This window comes from Antechinus flavipes, chromosome 1 (assembly GCF_016432865.1).
Source record: "Antechinus flavipes isolate AdamAnt ecotype Samford, QLD, Australia chromosome 1, AdamAnt_v2, whole genome shotgun sequence".
Lineage (NCBI taxonomy): Eukaryota > Metazoa > Chordata > Mammalia > Dasyuromorphia > Dasyuridae > Antechinus > Antechinus flavipes.
In genome coordinates, this window is record NC_067398.1 from 685780325 (window position 1) to 685798939 (window position 18615).

Consider the following 18615-nt stretch of genomic DNA (forward strand, 5'->3'; position numbering starts at 1 on the left):
CCACTGCAACCTAGCTGCCCATTAAAGCATTGTTCATCCACCTTACCTTAACTAAGGATACAAATTAAATATCTCATGGAATACTCCCCATGGAGTACAGAGTCTATACTCTAATGGCTCAGTTGCTAAAAGAACAGGTTTAGAGCTGTAGGGATGTTATTAGGAGCCAAGACTGGAAACTGTGGAGGAGAGCTTAAGATTTTCCCAAGGTTACCCAGATAATTCAAGTCACAGTACTGAGATTAAACGCTAATGCATTCCTTATGTACTATTCTTTATGAATTAAATGCACTTAACACCATATACTGAATACTAGTAGTGGGTAGCAGGATGTTAATTGTGAATTTGGGAGTCACAAAGACCAGAGTTTGAATTCTGCCTCACACATAGGCATGGCTTTAGTCTAAGTGACTCAGCCTCAAGTTTCTTCATCTGTGAAGTGGGGGAAGAGTACTTCCCTCACAGAGCTTGGAGATTATATTAAACTTTTTGAAATTGCCATATAAATGTTTTTATTACACTATTTAAGATGAAATAAGATATTCTGGAACTGAATAAGGTGAAACTTAAATAAACCTTGCACACAAAGGAAAACAAAGTTCTATGAATGGTGGGCTGCACAGGTGCCTGTGCTTAGCCCTATGCCTGAACAAGACAGTAATATGTGAAAGTAGAATTTTGGCTAGTGACAGCAATTCTATTTGCTGCACATCGTTTGTCCAGACAACTATTTTCCAATAAAATTGCACAAATATGAAACTGAATCAACTTTTAAAAATAACTTTCCCACAAACCTAGTTTTCACCCACTTAGAAAATCTTAGTTGGGCTTTGCTTAATTGAAGAAGAATAAGAATTTTTGTACTTGCCCAAGTGAATATTTAGCTCACTTTTATAAATGGATAAAGTTAAACAGACAAAATTCATTCAACAACCATTTATTAAGCGCCTACTATGTTCAAAGCACTGTGCAGGTGCTATGGGGGAGAAACAAAAAATTAAGACATAGTTCCTGCCCTGTTGGAGCTTACAAGCTGACAAAACTTATCCCATCCCTTGACAACAATTTATTCCATCCCTTGACAACAATTTGCAAGTTAGTTTCTCTCACAAACATACTCTTCTAATATTGTGATAAACTTTAGCATCTTTTACACCTGAGGCTTTGGGGAATCCATTTTCCTTCTAGAGTTTCACAAAGTACTACTTCTTTTTCTTATTTTCCAAAATTCTTGAAGGAAGGAAATTAGACATGAGCAAGCGGCTCAAAAAAAAGTGTTGCTGATTGAGATTGGCTTTGAGAATTTTAAAATAAAACTTTCTAACAGGTTCAGAAGGTATAACTAACACTTACAATAAGATACAAATATAATAATAACATATATTTTAAAACAAACTACATCAATTTAAATTTACAGTATCTACTGTCCATATTGAATAGCAATGCTGAAATGGCATTTACATTGAAAGAACAATTGTTGATTTCAACCTGCACTAATTCTTCAAATATTTAGTAGCTATTCAACTGCTCTTTTGTCTGCTTCCTTTAAGAAATTATTTCTATAAATTGTTATGTCAAGTCACCAAGCTAAGAAAAACACATCTAATTTCAACCTGATCATATTTAAAGTTAAAATTAAGTTGTCTTTTCCTCTTTTCTTTGGGTGGATAGAAAAAAAATAGACTTGAACATTCCTTTTGGATAGATGCTCTCATTCTTGGTTTTGTTTTTCTTATACACCCAACCTATCCCTTAGGTTAAGTGGTAAGAAAAAATAAGGACATGGAGAATTTTCTTCTGGGCAGAATATTTCAACATGAACTCAGAAAATAAGGAATGAATATACTTTCCAATTAAAAAAAAAGTTCTGAATTCAACTAAATAGACTTGTAATGTTCTCTTCTGCTTTTAGTTGTCAGAACATAATATAGCTAACAGAATGTCACATTTCAAAATCTTCAAGAACACTTTGAATGACGGGGGAAAAAAACATGAATTATGCCAATATAGCCCTTGATTTATTCCATTGGTGGAAAGGCACCAAACTGTTTCTATCACTAGAAGCTTCCAACTTGAAAATGTCAGTTTGCTCTTTCTAGCTTCTCCCCATCTTGTATAGCTTTTATCTTTAAATGGCAAATCATATCTTTAGCATAAAGGAGGTTTAAAAAAAAAAAACAAAATAAAACTGCCCCACAATATCGGCATTCCCAATACCAATTTAAAAAAACTATATAATTTACAATTATATCAATTGTTTCCAGAAATAATCCAACATGAGTAATGCCCAATGTTTTCCCAAATAGCCTTTTTGTTTGGTGCTTCAAGTGCGGTATCTACAATTTTATCACGAAACCACTATAACATCCTTGTGAGAGGTAAAAAAGCAAGATAACTGTTCTTCCTTCAGTTTCCCCATCTGTAAAATGAGTCACTTGCATATTCACACAATGAATCAATAGCAGAGTTGACAACAGAATTCAAATTTCTTATCTCCCTTTCCATGTTAACAGTTGTTAAAGGGGGAAAATGCTGCATCTAGGAAGACTTCTGAAAGCTCCATTTGCAAAAAGGAAAAAAAAAAATCTATGAAGCCTAGTCTTCTATACTACTTTCTGTGTTCTTCTATAATTCAGAGGTAATAAAGACGATTTGACAGAGACAAATTAGGTTCTTTGTGAATACTTTGGCCAACAAGGAAAGCCAGTTTGTGAGCATACTGGCAGGGAGCTGGAACTCGAATGACACCCTTTAGGGGAGGAGAGAGGGGAAAAAATTATTTTAAATAAAATTTATTAATAAGGCTATAAATGTTTCCAATGTTAAATGAATACAAACTAACAGATTGAAAATGTAAAAATAAGAATCACCAATTTGAAAAAAAAAGTCATTATGGAAAAATACTTACTGGCCAGTTATAATACACATGGCAGAGCTTGTAAGTTAATCGTTGTATATGGTCTGGTTTCAGGCCACTATTGTCATAGATTACATTGTAATGCGTAGGAGAAACACTACCACTTCTTACAGCCTGGCTCACAATAAAAAAGTCATACCTGCAAATCACAAAATCCACAGATATATTGCCAAATTTTAAAAACTGACAAAGTATCAGACAAAGAAAGCAACTGAAAATAATATAGCATTTATATAACACTAAGTTTTGCAAACAAAAATATTTCAATTTTTATTTCACTTATTAAGTGTGTTAAATGAACTAAAAGTTTCAGGAAAAATTTGACAAGAAATGCCTTAACATGAATAAATAGAAATATTTTATTTAACCTTCTTGGTTATGGGGCTTTAGCAGAAAACACCTATGCCATTTTAAGGATTCTACTTCATACATTTACTAATGTTAAATATTAGAAAATTATAACAGTACTTTCTCTAGTGTCTCTGATAATTTTAATTATAAAACATACATACAACTTGAAAAATTAAGGCTGCATGACTAGGAACATGAAGAAATTATCTCTTCAGGATTTTCAAGTCTCATCTTTTTAACCAGAGCCATTCTGAACCACCCTCCTAAAAATTAACATCTATCTAACAGACAAATTGGAAGTTAAAATGTCACCAACTAAATCATAAAAGTGATGTTTAAGATTTAAATTGTATATACACCACTACCATCGGACAATGGTCTACACAGAGATAAAGACACATAATTTTAACCTTTATTATCTGGAAAATTCACTTAATCTAAGGCTGAACATGCACTTCTCTTTGTTAAATATATTTATGTTAAATATAATTTAAGCCTTAATGATTTTAGCTCAACATGAGCAAAAATTATTTTATCAAGCTGTAATTTAAGATAATTTCCCATCAACTATACTGTAGATATACATAGATGTCTGTATCTAGTCAGAATACGAATTCAAGGCTCCTGGCTACTAAGGATCAGGTTTAGTCAGATCTTGCTTGCTGCTTTTATTTAATACTGAGTGTTCAGACTCAGTTTATAGAACCTATCTCGTGTGTGAATACTATGGAGTATTATACTCATTAACTGGATTAAGCTTAGATTATAAAATATAAATGGTTTGTTGAATTGTACCTGTATTTATTTTGATAATAAATTAGCCCAAGATGGGATGGGCCTTACTTGTCTATGGATATAAAATTCCTCCCAGTAGAGCATATAACCAAAGACTTTAATTTTTAGTCTTTGTACCACTCGTTCCTATCCTAGCAAAAATGCTTAAGCACAAAATAGGCCTTTAAATATTTACTGAACTGAATGCTTTATTCATATACTAAATGACCACAGATTGTGCTATTTTTTTTTACTATAAGAAACATGCAGCTGTCTCCTTGTCAATGTGCTGTTTCTAATCTACTTCATACTTTGTATACTGTTTAGGTGATGAACAAAAGATATCTCTGGATAAAAGGATAGATTAAGTTTTATTGCCTAGAGTTTCTCCTTTACCCCCGATAACTTTGTTCTGAATTTCCACTAAATATGTAGGGTGTTAAGGTAGTAAGAATTTGGGTTAGAAAATTAGTTATCTGTGGTGGAAGTAGTAGGGTGAGGGGAATATACAAAGTAATATACAAATGGGTCTATGTTGAGTTAAAAAGGACAAATTAAGTTATGAAGATGAACTTAGAATTTATAAAAATAAATGTCAGAAATCAAGGAGTGAACTTGTTAACGTATATATGAGTTTATAGAAAAGAAGTAAAATAATACCATTAAGTTTTCATCCAGAAATTCTTTCTACTTTTTTGGATTCCCAGTATAGTTTAGTTATCTTTTATTAGAACTTACCATTCTATGGGGCAGCAAGGTGGTGCAGTGGATAGAATACCAGCCTTGAAGTCAGGAGGATCTGAGTTCAAATCTGCCCTCAAACACTTAACAATTCCTATCAGTGTGATCCTGGGCAAGTCACTTAACCCCAATTGCCTAAGCAAAAGAGAAGGGGGAGTGGGGGGAACTTACCATTCTGGTCTGGTAACTTCCACATCAATAACTGTTCCAGGAAGTGGATTTTGAAGTCTTCCTCCAGACTGTGCAAAAAATCTGGCATTCACTCGTTTCTTCACCACAATTACTGTTAATCTTGGGCTTAAAGATTGATAAAAATATAGTGACATTTATCACAAAGTCAATCCTTGAAATTTTTCGAGGAATTCTTGTATTGTTATACTTTTTAAAAGAGCATGGAATTAAACACCCTGTACTTGAAAAGCTCTAGAGGGCATATTATCTGCATGAAATCATGGGCAATAATTCTACCAGAAACAGTTGCAATATCAGAAAAGAATTACTGGATAGGGTGGGAAACAGATGAATAGACAGAAATTCTTGTTTTGAGGCAGCTAGGTGGTGCAGTAGATAGAGCACCAGCCCTGAAGTCAGGAGGACCTGAATTCAAATTTGACCTCAGACACTTTAACAATTCCTCGCTGTGTGACCCTGGGCAAGTCATTTAACCCCAATTGCCTCAGCAAAAATAATAATAATTAAAAAAAAAAATAAAAGTAGTCCTTCTTTCCCTAAAGGTATTAGCATTTAGTAAGATAGTATCCAAATGTCCAAGCCTGTAGGTAGGAATAAATGGTAAGCTTTTTATTAAATTTCATAGACATATGTCTAGAGGGCTGAACTATTGAATTCAATGCACTGCATTACGGGCTCAATGATTGGTGTATAGAGGATTGTAGGAGGGACTAGAGGGTGGAGTAAGACAAGCCAGAGACACACTCTCAGTAGTAGATAAGGAGGAAGGCAGTTGGGGAGATTCTGCTTCCATCCTGTTCGATCCTGAGATCGAATAAAGATTAAGGACTTTTGCTTATCCTGACTCCGGCTGATTCTGGGGTGTCCTGGGTGCTAGAGTGATCGTTACACATATGACTCTCTTGTTTTCATAAGCATTATTAAAATAATCATATAACTGAATTTTCATAAAGAACAGAGGTGGTGGTTTTAATGTATTTTAAAATTTAGAGCCTAAATCCGACTTTCTATCTCCAACATCTTGTCCTATTCCTCAATTATTTTGGATTGACTCCCTCAAAAGAACTTATTAGCACAGTGCCTTGCACAGAGTAGGTACTCTATAAATATTTATCTACCTCTCTCAGGTCCCAAATCAAAATTCTAGAATTCTACTATCCTACAGGATAAATTCTGTACTCCTAATGTTATTTTAAGCACAATCTTCTGCTGCTCTCTCCAATAGACTTTTTGCTCTGGTAAAAAATTGTGTATCCTTTGTCCCAATACATGCAAAATTTTTTGTGCCTATGTAAAAGTTTTCTCTGAATAACCACAAATTAACAGAATTTTCCTCTCCTCTGGACAGCACTTGTTAATAATTTATTTTGCATTTAACTTATAATTTTTAAAAGTTGAGTGTTACCTCTCCAAATAACCAGAAAGCACCTTTAAAAAGCAGAAATGTTTTTCTAGTATACTATTATATCCTCATTGCACTCAGAACTTTATTATATACACAATAAGTATCTAATATTTCCTTGAGTTTTTTGTTTCCCCCTCCCCACTAGAGGGTAAACAGAATATATACCTCACAAGTTGTTCTGTTCTCATGTAAAATGATTATTAAGGCCAACTTTTGAAAACCACTGTTGCAGAAAGAAACAGAGCCTTACAACAATAATAACGTATTTGGATAGAGCAAGAGAAAGGCATCTCCTGTACAAACAAATCAAATAAAAAATTTTTTGGAAAATCAAAGAAACAGTGAGCTTTTCTCTTACTACTGCTACTTCCTTCCACAGTATACTTAGAAATCAAGTAGAAGGTTTGGATTATAATTAGGACTTTAAAGGAATCAAGGTCACAATTCTTCCATAGAAATAAAGATACTGAAACCTTGAGAAGGGTAGGGATTGGAAGGATTTGAACCCAAGTCTTTATTATTCTCCATATCCAATGCCTTATCATTTAGTAACTTTAAATAAAATCATCAAAATAATCTCATTAATTTTCTAAAAGTAGCTAGCTACTGGCCCATCTCAAACTACAGCAAAAAGCTAAGGAGGTAAAAAGAGCAACCCAATATATTAATTTTTTCTTTGAATGATAGTCATATAAAATACCATTTGGAAAAAAAAAAGACAATTCAACCACAGTTGACTGTTTCTTTTTCCAATGGAAAGCATTGCTCATACAGGCAGCTAAGTACACACTGGATAGAGTGCTGGACCTGAAATCAAGAAGACCTGAATTCAAATCTGCCTCAGACACTGTGACTACAGGTAAGAAACTTAGCTCTGTTTTGTCTCAGTCCACCCATCTATAAAATCAGCTGGAGAAGGAAATGGCAAATCACTTCAGTATCTTTGCCAAGAGAATCATAAATGGGATCACAGAGATTAATGAATGAACAATTGCATATAGCCTATTTTAAATTACCATTTTCAAAAGGATTTCTAGAATTATATAAAATCATAAACATTCAGTGTTTTTTGTTTAATTTTTCCATCAATTGACAACTCCATAATCCTTCAGTCCTAAGTACTATCAGTTCTCCCTCTATAGAGCAACATTTTGCTTCTAGTGCAAACGCAGGAGCCCTCAAACTTTTTAAATAGGGGGCCAGTTCACTGTCCCTCAGACTGTTGGAGGGCCGGACTATAGTAAAAACAAAAACTTTGTTTTGTGGGCCTTTAAATAAAGAAACTTCATAACCCTGGGTGAGGGGGATAAACATCCTCAGCTGCTGCATCTGGCCCACGGGCCGTAGTTTGAGGATGCCTGCCTTAGAGCAAAGTCCTCTAGCTTTGTAGCATAAAACTTGTACTTCCGGACTTTGATACTCTCTGCTCCTTAGTACCATCTTACTCAGTTTTGAATGGGCATGTTAAGTATAACATTGATGTTAGTGGTCTTCTTGAGGATGGGATACTTTCCCTCTTGTGTAACTTAAACCCATAGAAATTAGCTTATTACCCAGTTGGTTAGATGGTTGTTAGAGGTGTATCGGGTTGCTCTTTTTACCTCCTTAGGTTTTTGCTGTAGTTTGGCCCTAGCCAGTAACTACTTTTAGAAAATTAATGAGATTATTTTGAAGCCTATATTTTTAAAAAAATATTTTTTTTACTGAGGCAATTGGGGTTAAGTGACTTGCCCAGGGTCACACAGTTAGGAAGTGTTAAGTGTCTAAGACCAGATTTTGAACTCAGGTCCTCCTGACTTCAGGGCTGGTGCTCTATCCATTGCACCATCTAGCAGTCCCCTAGAAAGTCACTTAACCCCGATTGCCTCAGCAAAAAAAACAAAAACAAAAATAAAAACAAAAACAAAAACAAAAACAACCAAAAAAAACCCTATTTAAAGAAGAAAGAAGCTATCACTAACATTGACATGTACTATATTTCCAAGTTTCCCAAGTGCAGTCAGTGGGCAGGTTAAATAGAATTTGTATGATTATAGGGGAAGAGGTCTACTAGATATGACCTATTTACCTAATTTTTGTGGGGGAGGGGATTATGGTTTGTTATACAATGTCTGAGTTCAGGATTTGAACTCAGGTCCTCTTGACTGTAGGGCCAATGCTCTATCCACTATACCATTTAACTGCCCATTGCCTTTCTATTTTTCTAAGATTTCAATGTTCAAACTACTAAAAAATGTGGACATTACATTTTACATCTTCTCATTTTTTAAAAATTTTATTTTATTTAACAATAATTTTATATTGACAGAATCCAAGCCAGGGTAATTTTTTACAACATTATCCCTTGCACTCGCTTCTGTTTCGATTTTTCCCCTCCCTCCCTCCACCCCCTCCCCTAGATGGCAAGCAGTCCTATATATGTTAGATATGTTGCAGTATATTCTAGATACAATATATATTTGCAGAACCGAACAGTTCTCTTGTTGCACAGGGAGAATTGGATTCAGAAGGTAAAAATAACTCGGGAAGAAAATCAAAAATGCAAATAGTTCCTATTCGTTTCCCAGTGTTCTTTCTTTGGGTGTAGCTGCTTCTGTCCATCATTTATCCATTGAAACTCAGGTCTCTTTGTCAAAGAAATCCACTTCCATCAGAATACATCCTCAATCTTCTCATTTTTTAAAATACAAATATAAATGTAAAATGTAAAAGAAATGTCAAAAAATGAGAATATGTTTAAAAGAGTTGTTGGAAAACAGAGGTTGCTTTCCTAACAGCCAGCAGACGGTATTAATAACAAAAAAGAAAAACTGTTTAGCAAAAGTCCTGGGAAGTGTATGAGACAGTGAGAGAGAAAGAGAGAGAGCGAAGAAGGGAGGGAGGGAGGGAGAAAGAGAAAGATAAAGAGACATACAAGAGAGAAACTGTAGTCAATATAGGGAGATGATTATTTTGAAGCCTATATTCTTTTTGTAAAAATTATTTTTTTTACTGAGGCAATTGGGGTTAAGTGACTTGCCCAGGGTCATACAGTTAGGAAGTGTTAAGTGTCTGAGAACAGATTTTGAACTCGGGTCCTCCTGAGTTAGTGCTAAGACTCAAAATGTCTTCCCCTTTCCCATTTTCAACAAAATAAACTTACAATTTCCTAATGTGGAAAAGCAAGTGTCACATTTAACTTTATAGAGGAAAAAATTATCTAGTACCTTATAGTCTTAGGGCTTTGGTACACTATTCAACTATTAGATCAACTTTTAAATTAAAGGCTTAATAAAATAAAGGTTATGTCTAAATCTGGCCCACATAGCAATTTCCTTAATTTCTCTTTAAATGCAAAATAGAAGTTGTCCCTTTGTTTAGAGGGGGGAAAAATCCTTGTACAAACTTTTTGGGTGACTTTCACCAAGATACTCCAATGAAACATAAAAATTTTATTATGCAGAAGTTATTGGATAGACATCAGTAAGAAGCTCAGTCCCTGCACTTAGGAAATTTACCAGTTAGGGATTGTGTAAAAAAAGGACAAAAATAAAAGAAATGCTGATCATAAAAATTTAGTTAGAAGTATAATTATCACTAAGTTCAAAGAGAAAAAATTGTTAGAATTCCCAAGACAGAAAAGTAGTAATGGTGATACAGAAAACTGCCTTTCCTGGCTGCTTACATTCTTTTGCAAGGCAGCAATTATTAACCAAAACAAGTTTCCTGAACACTGGAACATGAGATAAAACCAATTTACTTGTTTCTTGAAAGGACTTAAGTTTTTACTCAATCGTTCCTATAAGAGAAAGGAAATAAAGCAACAAATATTTTCCCTTTCACCAATTCAAGTACTTTTATGCATTTTTTAAAATCATGCTTAAACATAATTCCTTTTTCACCTATAGTTACATTTTATAACAATTTTAGAAGATCATGAGAATAACATTAAAAAGTCATTTTATATTGTATGTGCTTACTTGTATCCTTTACCAACAGATTTTAGGCAGTCCAAAAACTGTGGTACTTCATAGTTAACCAACGTTTTTAGCTGGCCATCACCTACACCATCCCGATATACAACAATGCGACTAGGCATATATTCATTGTAGCTGTTCCAGGCCCTCAAGGCAGCTGAAAAAAATTAATAAAGTGTTGAAAAGAACAAAAGCCTGAAAAGTAATTTGCATTTCTAATGAATTCTGGCTCAATAGTTTTCAATGATGTTGCTTTTAAATATAGCTTTCTTTAAGTTTAAAATCCAAAGTAAGCTATTTAGATCTTTACCTTGCAAGCAGACTTTGAGACCATCGACTAGTTCTTGCCCTCTATCTTGAAAGACACAGCGAGAAAACCAGCTTTTCAGAGAAAAATAAAAACTATTAATGTCTCAAAACTGTATGAAAATAAAAAGTTTATAGTAAAACATCACATATATTATTGGACTTCCACTATAATGATTACATAGAGTTTGTCAGTATTGAACATTCTAATCTCTCCAACTGAAATATCACAAACTGTTATAAATTTCTTTACATTACAGGGCTCCCATCCTTTATATATGTTACACACGCCACACACACACACACACACACCCCTATACACCCAATCTTGAACAATCACTACAAATGGACAATCAGTTGGACCCATGACCAAACAAGAAGTAAACTACATACTAGGTTGCCCTTAGTAAAGTTATGGTTCTTTTAATAACTCCAAGCTTTTCTATGGAAGAGGCCCATTTTAAAAAATATTTTGCTAATGTTGTTATAAGGCCAGGTATAATAGAATTTTATAATTTTTCTCAAAAAACTTAATTATCCTAAGTGCCATATGAGTCCCATCACCACAGTCTTTTCAAGACTATTTCAACATTGACTTTTTTCTCGTTTTGATTTGTCTTTTTTGAGATCTGTTCTTGACCAAAACTTTAATTTTAATAATAGAATATAGACTTCTTTTGAGCTCATTTGTGTGTGGGTGAAGTTATTTCTGTATGAGGTTATATAGCCATTTCAAACATCTGATAGTAATTGACTTTATGTCAATTATATTAAAAGTTTAACATAATTTTGGTAAAGCCTTCCCTTTGATTAAAAATGTCTGTTTCCTTTTCCTTGGATAACACGTTTCTTAATAGAGATAATATGTAAAGAAAGTTATATTTGGAATCAGAGGACATTTGTTCACACCTTGGCTTCTGACATATCACCATGTTCTCAATCTGGAAATTGAGGGTATTGAAATAGATGATCATTACAGTTCTAAATCTGTTTTTTCAACTTAAAGATAGATTGTATACCAAAATTTATTTACAAATCTTGTTTGAAACACTCCAATTTTCCTGTAAAAATAAACTTCATTGTCCAAAATTTAAACACTTAATATTGTTTTCTGAATAAATTGTGAATTCTGTTAGGTCAGGGACTATGCCTTAATCTCTCTAGTTCCATTAGCACAAACCTCTGCATAGAGATGCTTAATAAATATTTGGTAATGAAGATCTTTCTGCAGGAAAATGAATTGTTTAGGTATAACTGTGAATTTATAATTATAATGTTAATTGTATTTTGAGTAGAATTCTGAATTGGTATAACCATTCTGGAAAATGCAAAAAAAAAGTGATTAAAATATTCAAATATTTTGATCCAAAGATTCCAGAATTTGAAAGAACGTAAATACTATCAGTAGGAGAAAGACGAATTGGGAAACAAATGGAATATTGCTATGCTATAAGAAATGGTAAATAGAAACACAAACAAGGTAGCAGAAGTAAAGTGGGCAGAATTAGGAAAAGAATATAGTCAATTACTACAATAATGGAAATGGAAAATAGATGGGAAAATAAATTACTTAGTCTCAAAGAAGAAATGAGACACTTCACACTCTCCTTTGCAAAAGTGAGATACATGTACTATCCCAAACCTATGGTGTAAGACTTCTTTGATAGCTTGGTTTGTTTTGTGGAATTTTTTCCTTTTTTTTTTTGTTATTCTTTATTATATAAAGGATGACTCTATAGAAGGGGGGAAGATGAGGGGTACAGTGGAAAACAAAGATGATATAAAAACAAAAAAATTCAATAAAATATATTTTTAAAAAGGATTTGGCCAACAAGCAATTAGGCAAGAGTAATTTATGAGTTTCCAAAAGAAAAATGTCTATTTATACAACTTCCAGATCTTTAAGCAAAACACCAAGTAGCCACTAAATCAGAGACATTAACTACAAAAAATACTACCCACCAACTCATCTTCCCTTCTTCCTTCCTTCCTTGGAGTTCTTGTTTAGTCTCTTTTCATTTCTGCCATAGCTGTGGCTTTTATTTGTAAAATTCACTCAAGTTATTTTACATCAAACCTTCCTTACCGTGTCATTCCTTCATTGATACTAGCAACAAATCCTGCAATTGACCTTCGCCCAGCTGTAGTGTCATGGTAACAATCAATACCAATAATCATGGCTAGCTTTAACTTAAGAAAAAAAATAATAAATTTCAGTCACATAAGTTACAAATATAACAATTTAAATCAAGAAGATGCAAAAGGATAAAAATTAATAAAGTGATAAAAAATTAATGACCATCCATCTTGGCCCTAAAGAGATATGATAGGGACAGAGGACTATCTATATTGGGAAATGTGATATAAAACCTGAAGATATTAACAGAAATAGTTTTAACAAAATCAATAAGATCTATTTTCTTAAAATGAATATTGACTATATCAAATTGTCAAATGGAAAAGAAGTTTTTACCTGAATCCTTTATTCATAATTTACTTTAACTTGGATTTCTGCTTCAAATCAACTTCTGTTCTAATGGCCATAACTTAAGTGACTTAGAATTATCAAATTTTAGATCTTTATGTAATTGTTAAACCCAGACAAATTATCAAGAACAAGAATAGTACAATAAAATCAAACTTACAGGCATATCAACCCTCCAAAGTTCTCCTCCCATCTTGCAATTCATCTGAAGGGCAATCTTTGTAGCAATGGCCATTACAGTTTGCTGCTTGCCTAAGGTTCTTGCTATTACACATTGACTTGGAGTTGGACAATCTGTACACAAGTATTTTTTAATAGCATCGTACTTGTCTTTCCGATTACTAGACAACAGACAAACTACCTTAGGGGAAAAAACACAGAAAAACAATCAAAAGTATAGGAATTTCAACTAACTTCTGTAGACAAATTACTGAAATAGATAAGGCAATTATGTATTTTTTGATTACCACATAGCTTATTAGATTGATGACTTTGGCATATAAAATTCAATTCTCACAAAATTTCAGTTTCAAATATCTTTTATAACAACAAAATGGCTTGAAAGAGAAAGTGCTATCATCACTACCACCATGACCATCCTCCTAACCCCACTCTACTCAGACATCGATTTGCAGCAACAGAAGGTCCACAAGTATAGTATATTGCCCATATTTTCAAGACTTTTTTTTTGAAGTCCAACTTCTAGAAAATTGGGAAGGATAAAAAAAAGGGATAGTGTTGGAAACAGTTTCACCAATCTGCAAAAGAAAACCAACTTTTTCTTTTCCAACTTTTTTCTTTTCATTGTCTTCTTTAAAAAAAAAAAAGAATAGTCTGTGTGAAAAGGTTTTCTGGGAAGGTGAATGCATTAATAAATTATGGTGATATTTTAAAATGTTAAAAATTTGTTATTGTTTATTCATTTTTCAGAAATGTTTGATTCTTTGTAGCCTCCATTTGGAGTTTTCTTAGCAAAAAATATCAGAGTTATTTGCCATTTCCTTCTCCAGCTCATTTTATAGATGAGGAAAGGAAGTAAGAGCAAACCTGGTCAATTAACTTGCCAAAGGACACACAGCTAGTGTCTATGCCAGATGAATGAGGAAGATGAATTTTAATGCCTCTAGACCTCTTGTGCCACCTAGCTACCCCAATAAAGACACTGGGGTAGGGAAGGACAGAAAACTGCATGCAGAATGTAAATTATTATGGACATTCAAATGAAATTCAGCTGAGGGGAAAAAAGCAGTTCTCAAACAATCATACAGGAAGTCAGAATATTATTTAACATATACAGACATAATCTAGAGTAAGATGGATATAATTTCCCTACCCACATATTCTAAACTCTAGACAAATCAGACTTCAAGCTATTTCTATCTTCTTTTGATCCCACTGTTACTAAAAGCTGACATAATACACTTCTCATTTTAATATTCTACCTACTAAGGCATGAGCCTCTCTACACAGCTATCTGCATGGTCCCTTTCTTTGCTCCAGTAATGATGCTTGCTATGTTATTTCTATCTCCTCTCATGCTTACGTGAGTTTGCTATCTTAGTTATTTCTGTCATACCTCCCCTGTGCTACTCAATTGGCCAAGGCCATTCGAATGCCAAGGGCATGCTTGCCAAGAAGACTATTTTAGGCAGAACTCATACCAAGCAAAACACTCACACAGTGATCAGAAAAAGAACGCTCTAAAAGGTCTCTCTTAAGGACTTTAGAAATGATTGTATGATGTGGAAGACACTGGCACAGCATGGCATGCCCTCATCAGATAAAGTGCTCTGCTCTTATGAGCCAAGCAGAATTGAAATAGCTCAGAAGAAACAAAGATGTGCACAGTTACAGATGTTGACAGTGACTATTTGTATCCAACCTGTGGCTGAATATTCGAGCTTAACTGGTCTCATCAGCCACAGTTGGGCACTTTAACTTGACCCTAACATAGTGATGTTATTTTGGTCCTCTTTAGGAACAAAGGACTAAATTCAATCAATTCAATTGTGAACTTTCTAGAATAAGTACCTAATTCCTCAACTTTTTCTTTCCTATTGCTTAGCTCATAAGAGCTATTAGTAAATGTTTGTTGGGGTTTTCTTTTGCAGATTGGTGAAACTGTTTCCAACACTATCCCTTTTTTTATCCTTCCCAATTCTCAGCTAAATATAGCAACAACAACTTGAGGTTGGCAGTTAATTCTGGAATAAAGAGCCTAGAAAGAATATAATCCCTATTTCGTTATGCCCTGCCCTAAAATACATTTTTATCTCAGAATTGTTTGCATCTTTCTTAACATACTACACCTATTGACCAAAAAGCACTTAAGAACAGGCATTAATGCAGTATGGGTATAATTTTCTCAGGAAATCAGTTAAAAGTTAAAATAATATATTGTTCTGTAAGAAATGACCAGAAGGATGAATACAGAGAGGACTGGCGAGACTTACATGAACTGATGCTAAGTGAAATGAGCAGAACCAGGAGATCATTATACACTTTAACAACGATATTGTATGAGGACATATTTTGATAGAAGTGGATTTCTTTGACAAAGAGACCTAACTGAGTTTCAATTGATAAATGACAGACAGAAGCAGCTACACCCAAAGAAAGAACACTGGGAAACGAATGTGAACTATCTGCATTTTTGTTTTTCTTCCCGGGTTATTTTTACCTTCTGAATCCAATTCTCCCTGTGCAACAAGAGAACTGTTCGGTTCTGCAAACATATATTGTATCTAGGATATACTGCAACATATCTAACATATATAAAACTGCTTGCCATCTAGGGAAGGGGGTGGAGGGAGGGAAGGGAAAAATCGGAACAGAAACGAGTGCAAGGGATAATGTTGTAAAAAAAATTACCCTGGCATGGATTCTGTCAATATAAAGTAATTATTAAATAAAAATTAAAAAAAGAAAAAGTTAAAATAATAAATCTAAATGAAGAAGTATTTCTTTCTTTGCTCTCAGTAGCATATATAAATACTAGCATAAAAATTATGAACTGGAAGTAAGCTCCACAAATGAAAAATGTACTAGATTTAATACACTCTTGAAGCAACTTAGATGCTATTTTCAAAGACACTGGGAATACCAACAGACCATACTATCAAAGAAGATTATATTATGATAGAGAATACCCTCAATGATTCCTTCCAAATACTGAAAAATACTACATGCAGTATTAATTCCTGGAAGGTAGGGAAGTAACCTAGATGAAAAGACCAACTTGTAGCAAACAGATTGATAAATAAATGCCATTAAAGGGGGCACTATTATAAATACAGTTGAATTGAGAAATGGGAAAGAACTAAGTATATTGAGATATAAAGTTTAAAGGTTTATGACATGTTTATGAAAGGCATGGGTTGAAATTTGAATAGGAAAATTTAAAAAGATGGAGTGATAGTGAAGTATGAGAGAAATAAAAGATACTAAGACAAAGGCAATTCAAATAAATATTAGCATGGTTTAGTACTTTGCTTTTCAGCCCTTCAAAAACACAGGACAATACCAAATTAAGGTTCCTCATCTCCAATTACAAAGTATTTTTTTGGGGGAAAAATTCCTTTCCAAGATATAAATAACTAGATCTTAAACTTTTAAACAGAACTCCTTCAATTGAAAAATGCCTATATGTAATGTAGCTACTTACAATCTGAGTATCTGATGTAACCTTTTGCTGCAAGACTCTAAGATAAGCTTCAGTTCTATCATCCACTTCAATCCTAGGAAGAAAATTAAGTTTATATTCAGAATGCATGAAATATTAAAAGATTCGTGCAATTGCAAGGAGGGTGGAATTCATACAAATCACAATAAGATTTTACATACTAAGAAATAATCCATGAAACCTCAAATTGAATTTAAAAAAACATTAAAGGACACAAATCAAAACTAACAATAATAGCTCTAACATTTATACAGCACTTATGTGCCAAACACTATCCTAAGCACTTTATGATTATTATTTCAGTTGAGCTTTACATCTGTTACATGCTGTTATTGAAATAGGAAAAAACTGAGGCAAACAGAGGCTAACTGACAAATGTCTTAAACTGGATCTGAACTCCAGGCCTGGGGCTCTGACCATTATGCAATCTTTCTGTGCCCAAAAGCAAGTGCTGCTAAAACATGGGGAGTTTGCTTTGAAAAATTGCCTTAAATGATGGAGAGGGAGAGATTTTCCAGTACTGTAAAAAATTAGTATCTAATAACATTGTAAATGCTATATACTGTACTCAAAGCATCACATTATATTGTATTCTAACAGTATTCTAAGAACTTCTGAGTACCAGATGTCCACATTCATTCTAATTTACAACTCTTAAAATTTTTCATCTCCTTTTCTGTGAAAGAACTAATAATAGCTCACTACTGGCAGTTCAGCTAGAATCACAAAGTTAATAAGTATCTGGTTTTGTTTTTTTTTTCTTTTCTGAAGTTAATTTGACTTCAGATAGTCTGAGAAATCAAGGGAGAACCATCTGTAAGCAAAAGGACTTTATACTTTGGACTGAACTTTGTTCAGTGGTGCCCAGGCTGTAGCTTTTTATTGGACTGGAGGTAATAGTAGTTTGGGCCCCCACGACTTTGAAGATAGTAACAGAAGGGAAAAACTGATCCATTGGTTCATTATTCTTTTTGTCCCAGGCAAGAAGTAAACAGTTAACTTCACTTTCTCTGGCAAAGATCTGAAGTGAAGGCCACTTAGAAAAAAGGGTCTTCCTGGTGATGCTATGTTTTGTTAAGTGGGAGAATTGTAGAGAACTCAGTGTGTGCAAAGAATCAAAATTATTCAAGTTTATATCATCAACACAGTTAAGAAAAACAAACTAATAAGAAGCCTCAAAAAATTCAATGAGTGATTCAAACATAATCAATTCAATTTGATACTCACTACACAGCCACTCACCCCACACAATTTGATACTTACCACCAGATGATACTTTTATCATCTGAAATTTAATATGCATAGAAGTAACATATTCCAAAACATCCATTTTATATTTCCTATTTTTCTAACACATTTTCCATTATTTCTCCAAGTTACTAACATGAGAATGCTTTCTAAACATGTTCAAAATATTATATAGTAAATAATTCCTAAGATCTAACCATTTATAATCTCAAAAGTTTTAATTGGGCACTTTTTCTTAACTATTCTTCATCCTCATTCAAACAATTATTTCTGCAATTTAACCCTTAAGGTTTAAATTTAGTGTATACTGTACTAACAATCATTATTCAAAATATGAGAAAAGGCTATTTATTTAAATCTGTACTTACATTATTGCTTTTTTCATTTGTATGCCCATGGCAGGTGTAACTTTAAATAAATTTTGTATTAGTGAATTGGCAGCCTCATAATTTCTTCGAGTATAAATCAATAACCAATTATCTAGTGGTTTGACACTAATTAACGGAGCACCTCTTGTTTCTTTTGACCAATCTGCAAATTGTGGATTGTAGTCAAACT

The 18615-nt window shown here is 33.5% G+C and overlaps 1 protein-coding gene across 1 annotated transcript in view; it reads right to left on the reverse strand.

The window, feature by feature from the left end:
- Positions 1 to 934: 934 nt before the first annotated feature.
- The window catches only part of LOC127548461 (piwi-like protein 1), a 46522-nt gene continuing 28841 nt past the window's right edge, over positions 935 to 18615 (reverse strand). The window contains exons 13-21 of the mRNA XM_051975887.1: positions 18426 to 18613; positions 16792 to 16864; positions 13288 to 13488; positions 12729 to 12832; positions 10647 to 10717; positions 10340 to 10493; positions 4955 to 5080; positions 2909 to 3056; positions 935 to 2749 (exon numbers count right to left, since the gene is read on the reverse strand). Of these exons, the coding sequence (XP_051831847.1) occupies positions 2633 to 2749; positions 2909 to 3056; positions 4955 to 5080; positions 10340 to 10493; positions 10647 to 10717; positions 12729 to 12832; positions 13288 to 13488; positions 16792 to 16864; positions 18426 to 18613 (1182 nt within the window). The 3' untranslated portion in view covers positions 935 to 2632. The remainder of the gene's footprint in view (positions 2750 to 2908; positions 3057 to 4954; positions 5081 to 10339; positions 10494 to 10646; positions 10718 to 12728; positions 12833 to 13287; positions 13489 to 16791; positions 16865 to 18425; positions 18614 to 18615) is intronic.